Below are 18,663 nucleotides of genomic sequence, written 5' to 3' on the forward strand. Positions count from 1 at the left end.
ACTTCGAACACTTACTTTAATCCATGTACCTTTTGCTTCTTTTCATGTATTATTAAAACGATTTCTCACTTACGGTCTCTTTTCTTTATGGTGCTTCTGTGTACAACACCGCTTCAGGAAAGCATTTCCGACCCCACATTGCTATATGATTTCGAGTTGTCAGGATGTACCCTACCCCTCTTAGAAGTTCTGAAACGTTTAACTGAAACACCCTGTATACACACACACACAGGACGTAAAAATCAAGAACGAATTTTTCTCACATTACTTGACATACAATACTGAGGCTGTATCAAACAAAATTTGATTGACAGCAGCTGTCAATTGAGATTAGAAGAACCAATAAGAAATACAAGGTACGAAGTTCGATTGACAACTAAATATCCAATCAGATGTTAGCTCTAACTGACTGCAAAAAGAAAGCCTAGTAATTGCATTCACCTAAAATTGTAATCTGATATGAAATTGTTAAAATTAAAATTTAAAAATATTTTTAAATGCACCGGAAGTATCGTTTATGTGTTAAAAATATTTTTATATAAATAATCATAATCATTTCTTAAAGTTTAGAGCAGGGGCGTTTCTCAACATTTTTTTTTTTTTAAATAAAGCTCCATTCCGCCAATTTCACAGATTTCACGCCAGACAGAAAAACAGATTTCACGCCAGACAGAAAAACGTAAACCAACCAAAAAACAAAATACACAATTTACGAACAGAATAAATTGAATCTCACAGCCTGTTTGCATGCCAATCTGCTATTAAATAACGTCAGTTATCGAACCTGCTAAATTAATAGGGAAAATTTTGATGCATTCAGCGCTGTGTATGAGTAGTAGTAATGGAAGCATGTGATGCAAGAAAACAAGTGTATGAGCTTATATAGCATAAGCAAAAAAAAAAAACAGTTTCACACATCCATTCCTCCTTGAATTTATTTAAGCTATCAACTTCCACAACGACAGATGGAAGTTTGTTCCAGCAATTAACCACCCGCTGGCTAAAGGCAAATTCCCGCAATCTATTCTACAACTGTTTTTCCTTAATTTGAATTTATGCTCCCTCAGGTTCGTAATCTGAGCAAGCAGAAGAATCCCATCAGAATTGATGGGATTCTTCAAACCAATTCAAGGCCGTATACACCTCAACCAGATCAATTCGCAGGTGCCTAGTCTCCAGCCGCTGCAATTTGAAGAACTTCAGCCTTTCTTGGTAAGAGGACCTCGTTGTTCCCCTTCTCTGTACACGCTCAAGCAACTCTACATCCTTCCTAATATGAGGCCTCCAGACCTATACGCAGTACTCAAGGCGTGGCCTGACTACTGCCTTATACAAAGAGATAATCACCTCATTTTCCCTACTAGCAAAATTCATGTATATCATTGACAAAGACCCATGACCTGCTCTCGCTGCCTGTCTGGACTGCTCAGCAAATTTCATATCTGACTGCCCAATTACTCCCAGATCGTTTACATTTTCTACAACCATAAGTGTGGTACCACACAGTTGGTGCGTTTCTCTCGGGTTATTTCTGCCCATATGCAGTACTTTGCATCTATCAATGTTAAACTTCGGTTACCATTTCTCAGCCCATCCGCCCAAGTTTTCTGGATCCTGTTGCAGTAGCACAAGGCGCCTCCGTAGCCAGGAGCAGCAGTGCAAAGCACATGCTTCTTGATTAGACCGGGGTTCGAGCCCGTGAGCCACCAAATACGGAGGATGCAGAAAGGTCAGGGAATGACCACCGCATATCCCCGGAGCAATATGGCCTTAGTTGCTAATGCTCCTAAAAACCAAATAACAACAACTACAGCAGTAGCACAATGACATTACTGTCATTAACAACCTTGCCAACCTCTGTATCATCTGCAAACTTCGACATTAAGCCTGGTATGCCTTCATCAATATCCTTGATAAAGATACAAAACAGTGGGCCCAACAGCGAACCCTGGGGGACTCTACTGTACACACTAATGAGTGTGTACAGAGCTCATTGCAAAAAATAAAAATAAGCTTCCAGAACGCAATAGAGATCAGTAAGTATGTATGAATGAAATATCCCCAGTTGGGAAACCAGGGTGATCCTTCGGGGGATTTTTTAATAATGGCGTCAAATGAATTAAAGATCATTTTCGTATTAATAGAAAATACTATTGTTACTTATTCGAAGCATAACCGTATAGGCAACTCGTGAACGCATTCACAATATCAGATGAATGAAACAATGCCACTATAATAACTTCGGTTAATTTACTGCGTATAGACATGCTGCATTTGTACTTAACTTATGTCTATTTTATAGAAACTTCATTTAATTATTATTATTATTATTTAGTATTATTAGAGTATTATTTATTCTCTTACAGTAACAAAACAAATTTCATAAAGATTTCCACAATAAAAATACATTTTCGCCATTTTCTTCAGTACGATTTTCTATTTTTAATACACAAATTTACAAATTAACTTCCGGAACGCGTCCTTGACAGTTAAGTTCTAGAACTGAGTCCAATGGGTTCATGTCAAAGGACATAAGACCACGAGTGAAAGCGCCAAGGCAGCTGATGTATTGCAACCCATAAGCGAGAGATCATCCAAACACCACAAGATCATCCAAAGTGTTCGCATGCAGTCGTGTTAGAGCTGTTGTGTTATTCAAGGTATTGTCATTGTGTTAAGTAATAAAATAAAGAGATAATATTAATTATTTTTTTTTTTTTAAGTTGGGGAAGAATACGACTGAAACCATTAACATACACCTGCATCATAGCGAGTTTCACTGAGTTACAAGATTTCGCAATGGTCGTGGGGATGAATGCTGTGGAATGACGATAGAACTTCACATAAAAATAATATGTACAATCCTAAGAGAAATGTGCAAATGAAAAAAATTGTGCTGGTCCATCCCTCAAAAACCTAGAACAAAAAGCGGAAACTGAAGCATGCAAAGAATTGTGGATAAAGAACTGGTGGACCAAAGAAGAGATGGCATGAGCCCAGTTGTTTGTTGTTTGGTTTTTAGGAGCATTAGCAACTAAGGCCATGTTCCGGGGATATGCGGTGGTCATTCTCTGTATTTGGTGGTCACCGGCTCGAACCCCGATCTAATCAAGAAGCGTGTGATACGCACCGCTGCTCCTGTTGTTGCTGTTATTTGGATTTTAGGAGCATTAGCAACTAAGGCCATATTGCTCCGGTGCGGTGGTCATTTCCTGACCTTTCCGCATGCTCCGTATTTGGTGGTGACGGGCTCGAACCCCGGTCTAATAAAGAAGCTTGTGCTACGCACTGGTGCTCCTTCCCACCTGGCTACGGAGGCGCCACCGCTGCTCCTAACCACCTGGCTACTGGGCCGCCGCATGAGCCCAGAACAGAATACTTGACATAAATCCCTGAAACGAAGAGGGCTATATTCATAAGCTGCCATAAGTATATAATTGTATAGTTGCATATGCGAAGGCAAAACAAACGTGGTATGTATAGCAACGTATTTATTGAACTATTGAGTTGCAAAAAGTTCTTGCAACTCGAATGAATTGTGCGGCTCTGCGTCGTTATGTCTGGAGACCTGGGCGCGCATGGAAATCTACGGCGACCACTAGGCCGCCGTAGCCTAGTGGTCAGGCGCGCGGGTGCATAAGTACACGTGCCTTGAGTGACCGGGGTTCGAGCCCGTGACTGCTGAATACGGTGCTGTTTCTTGTATTCTGTCTATCTTGTTAACTCCTCTGACTGTTTGGTCGTCCCGGAGTATAAACAGAAAATTTATTTATTTAAATACCACTTAATACTGGTCTCCACTCTCAGCTGGCGGCTGACTACGACAAGCTTTGTCAGAGGCATTCAGAGTATGAGTTTCGACAGGGTGTTTACCCAGTCCACAGAATATTTTGTACAATTATCGCTACTCGAATTAAATATTCTAAAGGCAAAATATGGAACTATATTCCGGTGGAAAAATCTTCTATCCTCTTAAGCTACTGCCTGGTCTTTTCAAAAACAGCTTAAGCGGGTTGTAATTTTTTACTTAATTTTTTTAGACTGTCGAAATAGCAGCACATTGAGATCGGATGTATACATACAGCGCGGATGTCTTGCGTGCCGAAAAAACGAAAATGGCAAGACACGTGATTACTGTATTTGTTTACGTTCTCCATTTTCAAAGTGAATTCTATACTGATATGACGGATTATACCACTGTTTAACATTTATTTTAAATTAAAAACCCTTCACTATGGCTCCTAAAGTTAATAAACCTCATACAGAGAAGAAAGGAAGAACACCGTTAAAGTTTAGTGACAAACTTGATATAATCCAAACTATTACATTAGGATCAGACGGAATGTTAATTCATATATCTATGTGTATTGTGCTTGTAAATTGCGAAATCGCCAGTTTTGCTGGACGAAAAACCAGTTTCTGGGGAAAAACAAACCTCGTTATCTACGCCTGAGATCCACTAACTCAGCCACGGAGTGGAAAAAAAAAAAAACGATAAAAGTGCCTCGTGTCACCGGTCGGCTATACTTGATATAATAAAGAAAATAGAACGGGCATAAGAAGAAGTGTATTAATGGCAAAATGTAACAGTGGATCGTCTACATGTTTGTTTTTTTATGTGCAAAAATAAAATTGCATTCTTAATCTCTATTTCTTTCTCCGGTTGGCTGAAAGAATGCAAGACAGACATCGAATGCCACGCTCACCTTTCTTGGTCCATAGCGCTGTACGCGATGAGATGTTTTTCCGGTTCCCGATACACTCTTGATACTGTTGAACGGGGTTGGTTTTTTTTTTTTTTTTTTTTTTTTTGGTTAGTTGTTGGCGCATCGTTTTCTGTGGCCATAATGCAGCTCCCAAAGTTTTTGCATTTTAGTCTGATCCAAGCCCGAGGCGGGATTCGAAACGGCGACTCGCCAACCCAGATTTCCTCCTGGTGGGGCATGGCATGCCCCACTGACTTAATGGGGTGGCCTCCTCTATTGACCCCATTTCTTCTGTCTTTCTCCCCCCAGTCTTCAGTCTCCTCTCCACCTGCTCGCCAGCGTATATCCCACAGGTCAAAATTTAATAGCTCCAAATTAATTTCGCTCACATTTCGGTCTTTCAATCTAGCGATCAAACCCACGCAAACGTTTTTTTTTTTTTTTTTTTTTTAAGGTCCTTGCCACTGAAATCTCAGGAAACTAGGTGGCAGGGCCTGCCAGAGTAAATAACTGTAATACTGGTGTATCTGGTCTGCCTCCACGGGGCGAAGTGTGGGCAACGTCGGGCCTCAGCTGGGGTCTGGCGGCTAAATGGCCAGAAGAACAACGGTACACAACATCACACACCTCAAGATCCATATACTTTTAAATCTCTGGCCTTTACAGTGAACTGTATCACACCACAATGTAAACTACGCGGAGATGGGGGAAACCCCTGGTGCCGTTTGACCCTAAACACACTTTACACTTTACCTTTGGGTTGCCAGGCAGGCACTTTACCCACCTGACTAGCCCGGCCGGCAACGGGGTTGGTGCAATTTCTGTACCACCTCCGCGATAGTGACCCATGCGTCGGGCACCCACTATCTTACAAAGTCGGTTAACTCCCGACGTTTATCCATACTGACATCAAATTACTGTCTACGTGAATGCCGTGTACATGCCAAGCGGTGGGTTCGTCCACAGCGAGAGGAGTGACAGCGTCACGTTGCCCAGGAACCAAGTATCTCATGAATTCTGTCCTTTCAGTGTATCTACCTGGAAAGGGAGCAGAGAGTACGAGATGGTTTGCAGTTCTTGTGAGTCACCTTTCCAGGGACACATTCTAAATATCGGGGACATTCCAGAGTGAAATAGTTTACGAGGACAGATGATCTATTCCGTGAACTCCAATGTGATAGCTTATGGAAATGCATGAATTACATTAAAAATAAAATTTTCTAGATAACGGATTTTCTAGGCACCTTGAATCCTCGAAGGTGCCGTTATTTCGAAAGTCTACTATTATTATCCATATGGTGCAAGGAAGCCCGAGGCTTATGCCGCACCAGCCGAAAAAATATTTTCTGAATTACCCTGAGAGAGAAAAATAGAAAGGAATAATCAAAAAGAGAAGAATGATGATATCCCGCATAGGTCCCTGGGTGTTCCAAGCCCATACACTCACCAGCTGTGAGCCCCTGGGGTTAATATAGATGAGAAGAACAAAAGGTGACAACTTTGAGAGGCATAAAATTAATGTATAAATCTTTACTGATAAATAAAGTAATTGAAAAACCTTAATTATGCTAATGACCTGAGTACTGTACGGAAATATAACTCAATCATCCGATAAGTTAAAACAGTTCAAATCGTTGCTAACAGCAGATTGACCTGCCTTAGCATTGGTCTGTATCGGGATGCAGGCGTAATTAAACTTACAAAAAAAAAAAAAAAAAAAAAAACGGAGCCTTCTATTTATGATTATCGGGTAATATATGGATGAGGTTTTTTTTTTTTTTAGGATTTTTGTTAAAATTAGCGGGTCTACACTACCACACTAAAAGTTAATCAAGATCACTTGAACTGAAACACCACGTTTTAATAAACTAATGTGACAAAGAAAAACAAAAAAAAAAAACAAAGAATATATTTAAAAAAGCAATGGCTTCTGGTGGAAATGTCATATGATAGGAAACCCTTTTAGTTGGGAGATCCTAACAGATGACGCTTGCCGTATGTACATATTTCTTTTTTTTCTTTTTTTTTTTTTTTTTTTAATCAACTGCACTTCCTCCAACGGTGAACAAACTTCCTTTCATGAACAGCGATTTGAACAAATGGGCTTTATCGCTGCTTAAGGCGATGAAGGCTACACTGATTCAGCAAAAAATAAATAATAATTAATAAATAAAATAAATAATATTATTTTATATTTTGAAATGGGAGATACTAATAGTGTTTCCTATGCTCTCCAGTCGTTGGGTTTAATAATTTCGACAAAATCATTTATGTTGCTGGAGTTTCCTTATAAAATCAGCAAGAAAAATGATAAAAGATTAAATATAAATCTGCCCTCAACAGAAACGAGTGTGTTAGATGACTATGACCTAAGCAGAACTGAGCAAGGACAACTTTCACTATTCCGATCCTGTGTAGACTGTACTGCCATTGCTTGATTACTGACTTAATTTGGCAGTTTATTTGTATCCTATCCAAGCCAAGAATCTTGCCATTGGGAATATAATTTGGTGGGTATTATCTTCCTGTAGTCTGTATAAGAACCAACAGGCAACAATTATCCAGAGGAATGGCTGATTTTGCAGCAGTATCAACTAACTCATTTGCCCTGGTCTCAATTGGCTTCAGATTCAACAGAAGAGGAATTATGATGTAACTTGAGTAAAAAAGAATCTGCGGAATCCGGGAGAGAACTGGATGAGGGTTATACCTCACTGATAATAGAGCCTGTAACACATTTAACGAATCCGTATGTATCATATACCTTTTGTACTTGCTACCATTAATCTATGACTATATATAAAAGAAATTTTTGCTTTTTCACGTGCACACTTTTTGCTTTACGCAAGGCGGGGCTAACTGCTATTGCGTCATACTACAACAAAGTGATTGGCAGGTCTGTCTCAAACACGCTTTTACGAACTCTTAATTTTTTAGTTTCTATACTGCTTTTAATTTTTTAGAATTCTATATATTTTTTTAATGAAAACGGCAAACACGAGAGGTATTAGAACCCATAGTACTTAGTACCGTGCATGGGTTGAAGGTTGAGAAGACGAAAGAAGATATTTATTGACATTAGACTTGAACTTCTATAGACTGTAATTTTCGGGAAATACGTATGAAGAAAGGTTGTTCCAGAAAACGCAGATGAATGAATAAACGAGGAAGATGAAAAGTTGGTTCAGTGAGTTTGAAGTTGGACAATAAATGGATGTTGGCAGGTGGCGGAATGAGTTCAGACTGTTTAGAAAGAGAGGGTGGGAATTATAGAAGTCAATTCAAAAGAACAGTGCCCGTGGAAGTATCTGTAGAAATGGCATGTAGCAGAAACAGTATGTCTGTGAGACAGAGTGGAGAGACTCAGCTACCTGCCCTCTTTTGAATGGAATCTAGAAGTCTGAGAGAGGTTTTCGGGACACCGCCCAAGATGTGGGAACGATATTCCGTGGTAGGGCGGATTTGCGATTTGTACAGAGTGAACAGCTATTTGGAAGAAAAGTAACGCTGAGAGTGAAAGAGAAAACAAAGTTTTTTAGATGCAGAGTAAGCAATATTTGTAATGCGCTTGTGCCAAGAGAGATTAGAAGTTAGGGTAATCCCCAAAGATAAGCATAGGAGCAGAAGAATCCTTTTTGCGAGATATAAGACAAGACTGAGTTTTACAAGGATTGAAATCAACTAAATTGTCTTTGCCCCACTGGAGAATTACCTGGGGATCAGCATTTAAGGAATTGGTAGCGGATATTCCAGAAGTTGGAGCTGATTAAGCAGGGCGAGATTTCTCAAACTGGAAGGTGAAATGCAATGTGCCATCATTAGAAAAACAATGGACAGGATTTTCGGTCAATGGAGGAAGGTCATAAATATACAAGAGGAAAAGAGTGGGGGAAAGAACTGAACCTTGGGGGATAACAGCATTAGTGGAGAAGTTAGAAGACAGAGTACCATCACCCTCAGTTAGTGGTCAGAGAGAAAATTGGATAACCAATTACAAAAAAACAGTTGAGAAACCATGGAAGCTTGTTTAGAAGACCTTTATGCCAAACACGATCGAAAGCCTTTGAGATGTCAAGGGCAACTTCATGTGTTTCACCAAACTTTTTCACTGAATTTGTCCATAAATGAGTAACATAAGCCAGAATATCATGGATCGACACTGACAGAATCCATACTGGCGATCGTTGATCAGACGGAAGGTTTCTAGATATTTTAAGAGTTAGTGGTTAATTGATTTCTCTTTTACTTTAGAAAGAGTAAAATAATTGCAATGGGACGATAATTGCAAGGGAGGGATTTGTCACCCTTTTTTAGCAACCAACTAGCTGGATATAAGCAAATTTCCAAGTAGAAAGAAAACCACCTTTGGAATAAGAAAGTGAAAAAAGGCGGCAAAGAACAGGATTAAGTTCAGGAGTGCAGGTTTTGAGAACAAGCGTAGAAATACTGTCAGGACCTGGAGCTTTCTTAGCATCAAGATTCGTCAAAATCCTTGTGACATCCTTTTGACGGAAGACCACAGCATGCATTGAATGGAGCGTGCTGGGAATGGTGGGAGGTATTTTACCAAGATCATTAATATGAGTTCGAAGCAAAATGGAATGCTAGCAGGTCAGCTTTATCCTTGGCTGAAGTGACAATAGAAACATCTGGTTTTGACAGAGATGGGCAAAAGTTACGGAAAACAGCTTTGGCAAGAGACCATAATGCTCGGCTACCATTAGGGCAAGAAGCAAGCTTTCTACTCTTAGCCTGTTCAAAATCTAGTTTGGATTGATTAATAACTGCTTTACAATTGTTACGAGCTCTGACGTAGGCAGAAAATGAAACTGAAGAATTGGAAACAAGCTAATTACGACATGGAACATTCTTCTCTTGAACAGCCTTAGAACATTTATTGGAAAACCAAGGTTTAGATAAAGGATGAATTTTAAGGTGGCGTGTGGAATAAAGGATTCCATTCCTACAAGAATAATTTCACTGATGCGATTTGAGCAAATGTTGACATCAGAGGTTTTGAAACAGTAATCAGACCAAGGAAAAGAAAAGAAATCTAACAGGTCATCCCATTTTGCATTCTTGTAATGCCAAAAAAGCAAAGTTGGGAATAGCCATGAGATAAAGGCTCCATTGGAGAAGAGGCAATCAGCAAGTTGTGATTTGAGGTGCCTAAATGACCACTCACTTCGATCGTGTACTTAGAAGGGTTGTTTGTGAAAAAAAGATCAAGCGTTATGGTTAGGATTGTTCGATTATTCTGGTAAATGAACAATCTGTGCGAGGTCATTAGTAATTGCAAAAGCCTCAGAATCTTGACCAGCTAGGCATGTGTGACCAGAAAACGGAAGCCAGCTGGAGTTGTGAACATTAGTTACCAAGAAAATTACCCCACTGTTAGGAAAGTTGGACTGAAGAAAGTCAAGTTGCAAAGAGAGGAAGTCGAAGAGTTCCGAGTGATTAGTGCAACTGGGAGAACAGTAGAGACAACAGACGAATATGCCAGAATGAGGTAGAGAGATTTTAATTCAGAGAAGATCGAATTTGGCTGCCGTGTCAGTCAAATCATTTCCTCTAATTCTGATTAGGCTGGGGATCTAGCAGGAATAGATATCGTATCCACCTCCGTAGAGACTGTATATCGTCTGGATGAATTCGCGACAGGGTTGGATGATTAGTGTGTCATCACTGGTAAAGCCTGTAGTGCACTCAAAGAATCAATATATATATATAATACAATGGTGGTACGACGATTTATGTGATCTAGAGCTAACTCTATAGCATGCAGCCTTGCAGTATATATGCTGCACCCAAGGGGAATTTACTCAGAGTATTAACTGTCAAAACAGCAGATCCTAAGGTGACTCCGACTTTGGGCTATCTGTGTAAACTGGCAAGAAGTCAGAATGTTCTGCATGGTGTTGCTTATAGAGCTGAAGGTGTATTAGATTTCTTTGCATTCTTGAGCGAGAAGTCACATGCTGATATGTGAGCATGCCAGGATGGAAGGGGCTGTTTTGGTAATCGAGTAACCTTGTCTACCGTGATACTACACTCAGTGAGTAGCTCTTGAACACGAATGTCAAATTGGCGACTGGTAGTCAGACGTCTGTTATAAAGATTTTCCTATCGTGGCTCAAAAACGGCTGTCCACATGGGGTGATCTTTGCAGGGCATTCAGCTTAAAGGCATACTGTAAAAACAACTGTTTTCGTTGAAGCGACAAAGATGGTTCATTTGCTTAAACATGTAGACGTTAGACAGGTGATATACTGAATGCTCCAGTAGCAATACAAACGGTCTGATGGTGAATGGGGGTGAAGCCAGCAAAGTGCTCTATTTCTGGTGGAAGAATATACCTGAGATACATAATCTAATTTTGATCATACAAGTGCACAGTACAGACAGAGTAAACTTCATCTGACGGAATAAAGTGGATCCCCAAGAAGGGGAGGGAGGGAGGGGGGAGGGAGAGAGAGAGAGAGAGAGAGAGAGAGAGAGAGAGAGAGAGAGAGCACAAAGAATGTTAAGCCTTCTCATGCAATTTGTGCGCAGCTGACGAATGTGTTGCAGGAATGCCAGTTTTTTTGTCAAATATGAGTGTCTGCTACTACTGGAATGGTGTTTTGTCCAAGTTGTAATTCAGATTTGGGGTGGAGATTATATTTGCAACAGAAATGGACACATGGTCTTCTCCAGTGAGAAACTGAAACCATTGGCTGTGGCCCAGGAATTATAATGGTCAATAGCTCGTTGCAGTCTATTGACTCGTTTTTTTTTTTTTTTTTTTTTTGTAGTTATTGGCGCATTGGCTTCTGTGGCCATAATGCACCTATTGACTCATCTCTCAATAACTCATATTGCATGATTGAGAAAATATGCTGAAGTCATCGACATAAGAGTGCATTTTTTATGGTTGGAGGAAGTTGTTCGGTAATAGTTTGCTTTAATGGCAAAAAACGTGACATTTAAGACTGATCCTTGCGGTACCCCCTCTTCTTGGCAAACGGTGGATCCTACTCTAACTTGGAAATGACGGTGGGATAAGAAGTTTTTAATCAAAAAGAGAAGATGACCTCTTACACCGAGGTTATAAAGGTCTTTTAAAATAGCAAATCTCCAACTTTGTGTTGTATGCTTTTTCCATGTGAAATAAGATGGATACCAAGTGTTCTATTTTCAGGAAAGCATCTCAAATAGATATTACCATTCTAATTAAGTGGTCCTGTTCCTTCGGAAGGTGCACTGCAAGCGAGAGAGAGAAGGTCATTCAATTCTAAGTATCATAAAAACCAGGTGTTAACCATTCTCTCCAATATTTTGCAAAGACAGCTAGTCAGAGCAACAGGACGATAATTTTTTTTTGGAAATTTAGGACCCATTCCTGGCTTGACAAAAGCAAGAATAGTTGCCTTGCGCCAGGTGTCCAGAAATTGCTCTTCAAGGAAGATTGTTAGGTAGGAAGAGCAGAAGGTTCAATGGCTGAACCTTCTGCTCTTCCTGTGGTGAAAGTTGTTTAATTATTTCATAATGAATGTTGTCTGGTCCAACATCAGTAATCTTTGTAAGGGCGAGTGCTATTTTCCAGATTTGTGTTTAAGGACCAGAAACTCTGGGCAGTAAGGTAATGTTGCCGAGATGTTAGAAAATGTTTCCCCAAGAGCATTTGCTATTGCAGTAGAGTCTGCAAAGTACATCCACTATTGCAGGACCAATGAAGAGTGTGCATTGCATTTTCTGGATTTTTTCCCAGACCACCTTAGCACTGGTCATTTGTGTAATAGAGGATGCGAAACTGATCCACGATTCCTTCTGACTCTGACGATGTATGTAGCGTGCTTTGGCTCATGCACAATTTAAAGGCTAAAAGGTTAGCCATGGTAGGATATTTTCAGAATATTCCACTTTCGAGCATGCAATTCGAATTTTTGAGTGTGCACAGCACAGGCTTCCTGAATGGCCAATCTGCCCTGGTCTGTGTAAATTTGAACGACAACAGATATTGCCCTGCACAGACCTGTACGTCTGTGAATGTAGATGTGGCTTTCCCAAATATGGCACACAAAGAACCTTGTGAAGGCAGCACACTCAATGCCGTAAACAAATTCCCTACTTGATAAAATTGTTCTATAATTATTAGCTTCACAAATTCTGATTGTAATTGGGCCTCTGGAGTCAGTAATTTCCAAATTCTGGGTTATGAGTGAGCAAACAGCAGGTTAGACAAAAAACCAAACACAGTGAACGAAACAAATAATTCATATTTAATGCACCTTAAATTCTTCTTCACTACCCTTAAAGATAATACTGCATTACTCCATTTGAATTGTTACAATATATTTTTAAAAACGATTTTACAGATATTTTTCCAAATGTAGCAATTGCATTAAGAATTTTTCTAACTTGACCAGTTTCCACTGCCTGAGATGAACGCAGTTTTTCAAAATTAAAATTAATCAAAAATTATTTACGATCGACAATGTCTCAACAAATAGTTTCTAATTTGGCAATAATTTCAATAGAAAATGACCTTTTGGAAAAAATAAACATAAATGAAATAATTAATAAATTCACATTTCTTAAAGCAAGGAAACATAAATTTGTATAATTTTTTTTAAAAATTATAATTTTCCCTTTATTTTATTATTGTGATAGAATACGATTACTGTGATTTAGAAGTTAAAGTTTATTTCCAGAATTTCAGAATGATTTTATTTTTGCTTGTTGTTTAATTATATTATATGTGAGATATTTTGTAATTCTTTTCTCTTTTAATAAATGAATGCTATTTTATTTACGCCTTATTTTATTTTTCAATCCAAATATTTTGGGGCGGCAAATTTGATTTCGCTTACTGGCGGCACATTGAATCGCGGCGGCCCTGCTGCAGCATTCTGAGCATAAGTGGGCTTATTGCTACTTACTGGCATTACCAATTTTCTCACCTCCCAATTTGGGATATTCAGCTCTGCTTTGTGATGCTGTATTTCCTTTTCTTGTTTCCACCATTGGCATGCCCTTGAGTATGCAGAGTACTTGTCTTCACAATTGACACAAATGGGTTTGGTGGCAGTAAGTATGTGCACTGCTTTTGTGGTCTTTTCACTGCACCTAACGCAATCAGATGCACCATGGCAGGCCAGCTGTGAATGCCCATGTTTCTGACAGCTGAAACATCAGAGTGGGTTTGGAATATATGGCCTTACTGCACAATTTAGGTACCTGGCTGTTATGGAATTAGCAGATGTTGGAGTATTAAACGTAAGGATGATGTTTCTGGTTGGTACTAACTACGCCGCATCCCTACATGTGGAAATTCTTTTAACAGCTATCACCCCCTGTAACTTTAGTTCATAGCAGATTTCCTCCTCAAAGACCTAGAGATGACTCCTCTAGATGAAATTAATATTCTCTGCAGTGCCACAATAATTGACATTCCTCCAACTGTATGCTGCTCAGAGTGTCTGTCATATTTTGTTTCAATTAAGAGATCCCAAGAACAAAGTCTCTCAACTAATAGATGGGTAAGTAGTCACTGTGTGAATGGCCTCAACTCAGTGATGAGAAATATCCACAATATGTCAGATGCTTGATGATATAAAAGTTTGCTCAAGGAATTTAGGGCAAGGCCTCATGATATCAAAGATAAAAAGCATTATTGTACAGCTAGGGCACTACCTCAGTTTGTATTTGCATATTACAGAAAATAGACTAATTTCAGACAGACTAAATTAATATTTTTTACTAACATACTTTTTTTTTTTTTTTTTTTTACTAAACATATATAATATTAAGATATAATACTAAACAGATATAATACGTGAAAATTAAACTTACTGGTTAATTTTTTCAATATCGTCATGGATGGATACTGAAGGAATGCTGTCATCAATGCTAACAGTTTCCCTTGTCTTCTCTAGTTTGTTTGCAGCTATCAATTTTTCCACTAATTAAAGAAAGAAAAAAATTATTACATATAATACACAAATATGGATGGTCCAAAAAAGATGACTGAAAGGGAATGAAAATGGAGTTTAAATAACAATTTAGATTTAAATTTTTTTTTTTTTTTGAAATGTTAAAATTCTATTAATATAGAATTTTTTGTTCATTGGCAGATATGTCAGAATGATACAATGTCCAACAGATTGAATGCAATCAGAAGCTATGACAAATGAATAGACCAACACTGCAAAGAGTCAGCACAAGATTGGCATTTCAAATTATGCTACCCATGTAGACTCTGAGATTCACACGATAGTGCTATTATCCACTCTTTCATAATGTTGCTCCTGAATGCATTGAAGCTTTAGTCTGCATTCTTAATTGGCAAAATGGACATGTTAATTGCACTGGTCTATCTTCTTCTTGTAATAGTAATCGTGGCATGTGATGCAAGAAAGCAAGCGTATAAGCTTCGGCCAAAAAAAATTTCACACAACCATTCCCTCTAAATGTTTGTCCAGTTCCTCCTTAAATTTATTTAACCTATCAACTTCCACAAAGACAGATGGAAGTTTGTTCCATAAATTAACCACCCGCTTCCTAAAGGCAAATTTCCACACATCTATTCTACAGCTGTCTTTCCTCAATTTGAATTTATGCTCCCTTAGGTTCGTAATCTGAACAAGTGAATCCCATCAGAATTTAGAGTGCTCAACCCATTCAAGGCCTTATACACCTCAATCAGATCACCTCGCAGGTGCCTAGTCTCCAGCTGCTGCAATTTGCAGAACTTAAGCCTCTTTTGGTAAGAGGATTCCTTCATTCCCCACACCAATCTTGTTGCCCTTCTCTGTACACGCTCAAGCAAATTTACATCCTTCCAAAAATGAGGCCTCCAGACCTGTACGCAGTACTCAAGGCATGGCCTGACCATTGCCTTATACAGAGGGACAATCACCTCCTTTTCCCTGCTAGCAAAATTCCTATATATCATTGACAAAACCCCATGACCTGCTCTTGCAGACTGTCTGCATTATTCAGAAAACTTCATATCTGACTGCACAATTACTCCCAGGTATTTTTCATTTTCTATCACCCCAAGTGTAGTACCACACAGTTGGTATGTTCCTCTGGGGTTACTTCTACCCATATGCAGTACTTTGCATTTGTCAATGTTAAACTTCAGTTGCCACTTCTCAGCCCATCTTCCCAAATTTTCTAGATCCTGTTACAGTAGCACACTGCCATTACTGTCATTAACAACCCTGCCAACATTTGTATCATCTGCAAACTTCGACACTAAGCCTGATATACCTTCATCAATATCACTGATAAATATAAAAAACAACAGTGGACCCAACGCCGAACCGTGTCGGACTCCACTAATAACATTAGTCCACGAAGAGCAGTGCCCATTGATCCTCTGTTCTCCCACTCAACCATCCTTTTTATTTTTTTGTAACTGTATTAGTGTTAAGAATACAGTTACAAATAAGTTTGAGGTTAGTTACTGGAGTTTTAAGATTCCCTAAATTGAATATCAAAATAATAAAAGAGAAAACTAAGGGTGTGGAAGTTGAAAGAAAAGGAAAAAGTAGCAATGTTCAGAGAAGAGTTCAGGAAGGTTGTACCTAAGACAATGGTGAACAGTGTGGAATCAAAATGGAAAGCATTCAAAGACTGTATAGTAGGACTGACAGAACAGGTTTGTGGAAGGAGAAGCAATAGAAGGAGATGGAAAGAAACCCAATGGTGGAATGACAGGATGAGAGAGGCTGTGAAAATCAAGAATAGTGCATTCAGGACCTACTTTGTGTTTTCTAGCGCAAGAGCTACTTAGGCCATATTGCACCTCCCAAATTAATTGAGTTACTTATGATAACTGCACTGTGAGCAGTTAGAAACGGTCATACATTTTTATTTGTTTTATATAGAAAAAGAATTCAGAGAGATTTGCTTCTTTACCTATTATGCTATTCAGAGAGAGAGAGAGAGAGGTTGCTGTAGATCTGAAATGAAACTAAAAGACATTCCTTGGGCATTGCTGAACAAGTTACATTCAAGGAGTATATGTTTTACTGTAAGTGGTTGCGAGCAGTGCGCACACTGCGGAGGATCGTTTCCTGTAAGCAGATAGAGATGTGTAAGGTGAGTGTTACCTATACGAGTTCTGGCTAAGATTACTTCTTTTCTATTTTTATGAAGGCTAGACGTCCATAATTGTGGTTCAGGTTTTATTTGGAATAGCTTGTTATTTGTTTGCATTTTCCACAGAAGCATCCATTGTTCCATAGATGTTCTCCGTATGTTATGTCTATAATCAGAATATGGGACTAGGTCATTTGTTGAGGATATGAGGGAAGGATATTTAGCAGCACTGTCTGCACATTCATTTCCTGGAATACCACTGTGGCCAGGGATCCATGAAAAAGATAACAGTTTTCTGATGCTCATGAAGACGCATCAGCTTCTGTTTTATGAGCTTTAATAAAGGATTTTTAGGTGGGGGAAGTCCTTTTCAAAGCTAAAAGAGCACTCTGTGAATCAGTATATATTATACTTTTATTTATTGACATTAGCGAGATGTTTCCCAGAGCAAGCTTAATGGCATGGAGCTCAGCAGTGTAGCTGTTGCATTCGGTTTTTTTTTTTTTTTTTTTTTTTATGAAAACCCCAAACACGAAAGGTATCAAAACCTATAGTACTTGGTACCGTGCATGGGTTGAAGGAAAAGTATGGGAGGGAGGGGGATGCCGGAAACTTTGCTCCAGAGACTAAACATGGGTTTCACCACTTCAAGCCTCCAATAAGCAAAGTGGTGGTATTTCACCGGTTGATGAAAGTCATCTACCACCTGGTTGGAAGTGAAATTGAAACAGTTGTATTAGGGAAGACGGAAGCTGCACCCACTCGATTGTCAGACTTCGAACCATCAGTATAGATCTTGGTAAAGTGGGGATACTTTTGTGAGTGAGCAACATGTAGTTGTTGGATGTTAATATCTGCTATAGATCCTTTACCCCATTGCTCAAAGTATTCATCAGAAAAAAGTGTGAAGTTAATCCACGGGGGATCCGGATCTTTTTTTCTCTGATGATATTATCAAGCTGAATATTCCAGCTTTCTGTTAGATTCTGCAGTCTGATACCAGAAGGTTGAATTGTTCTAGGTTTATTTGCATAATGGGTTTTTAATTGAGGATTATGCAACAGTGGCCAAACCGGATGAGTAGACAGGCTTTTAATTTTAGCTGAGTAGTTTATCAGCAACATCTTTCTTCTGATGCTAAGTGGAGGTTTGTGAGCCTCAACATAAAGACTGAACTGGTGATGTTCTATATGCACCTAGGGCTATCCTAAGAGAAGAATGTTGGATGGGTGCAAGACAGGCCAAGGTGCTCTGCCTAGCTGAGTCATAAACAGGTGCTCCGTAGTCTAATCGAGATCTAATTAGAGATTTACATAAATGGAGCAGGCTATAACGATCGGCGCCCCAAGATGTACTGGAGACGACCCGTAGTATATTCATTTTCTTTGTGCAAGTGGTTCTTAGATACTTGATGTGCTCCTGGAAGTTTAGCTTCTTATCAAAAATTAGCCCTAGGAGGCAAATACTGTTCACAATTGGTAGTGGATGATTGGCCATGTGCAACTCAGGTTCAGGATGCATTGCACACTTCGTGCAGAAATGTATAGCTGTAGATTTGTGGCTTGACAGTTTGTATCCATTTTGCGCAATCCATAATTCAATGTTATTAATGGATATTTGTAGATGCCTCTCAATATAGTTCATATTCTGGGAATGGCAGGATATGGTAAGATCACCTGCATAGAGATACGAGTCAACAGTATTTGGAATGCTGTTTGTGATGTTGTTTATTCGTATTGCAAACAGAGTAGCACTAAGAACAGAGCCTTGTGGGACTCCTTCTTGAATGTATGTTTGAGATAAAACCTGCCAGTACCTCACTTCGAAAGCTAAGGGAAGCTTTGAATAAAATATGGTAAATGGCCTC

The 18,663-nt window shown here is 39.1% G+C and overlaps 1 protein-coding gene across 1 annotated transcript in view; it reads right to left on the reverse strand.

Moving 5' to 3' along the window:
- Positions 1-18,663, reverse strand: part of RhoGEF2 (Rho guanine nucleotide exchange factor 2) — a 764,869-nt gene that overhangs the window by 332,239 nt on the left and 413,967 nt on the right. The window contains exon 24 of the mRNA XM_090384978.1: positions 14,541-14,649. Coding sequence (XP_090241104.1) covers positions 14,541-14,649 — 109 coding nt within the window. The remainder of the gene's footprint in view (positions 1-14,540; positions 14,650-18,663) is intronic.

This window comes from Mastigoproctus giganteus, chromosome 11 (assembly GCF_048544385.1).
Source record: "Mastigoproctus giganteus isolate SK-2022 chromosome 11, ASM4854438v1, whole genome shotgun sequence".
Lineage (NCBI taxonomy): Eukaryota > Metazoa > Arthropoda > Arachnida > Uropygi > Thelyphonidae > Mastigoproctus > Mastigoproctus giganteus.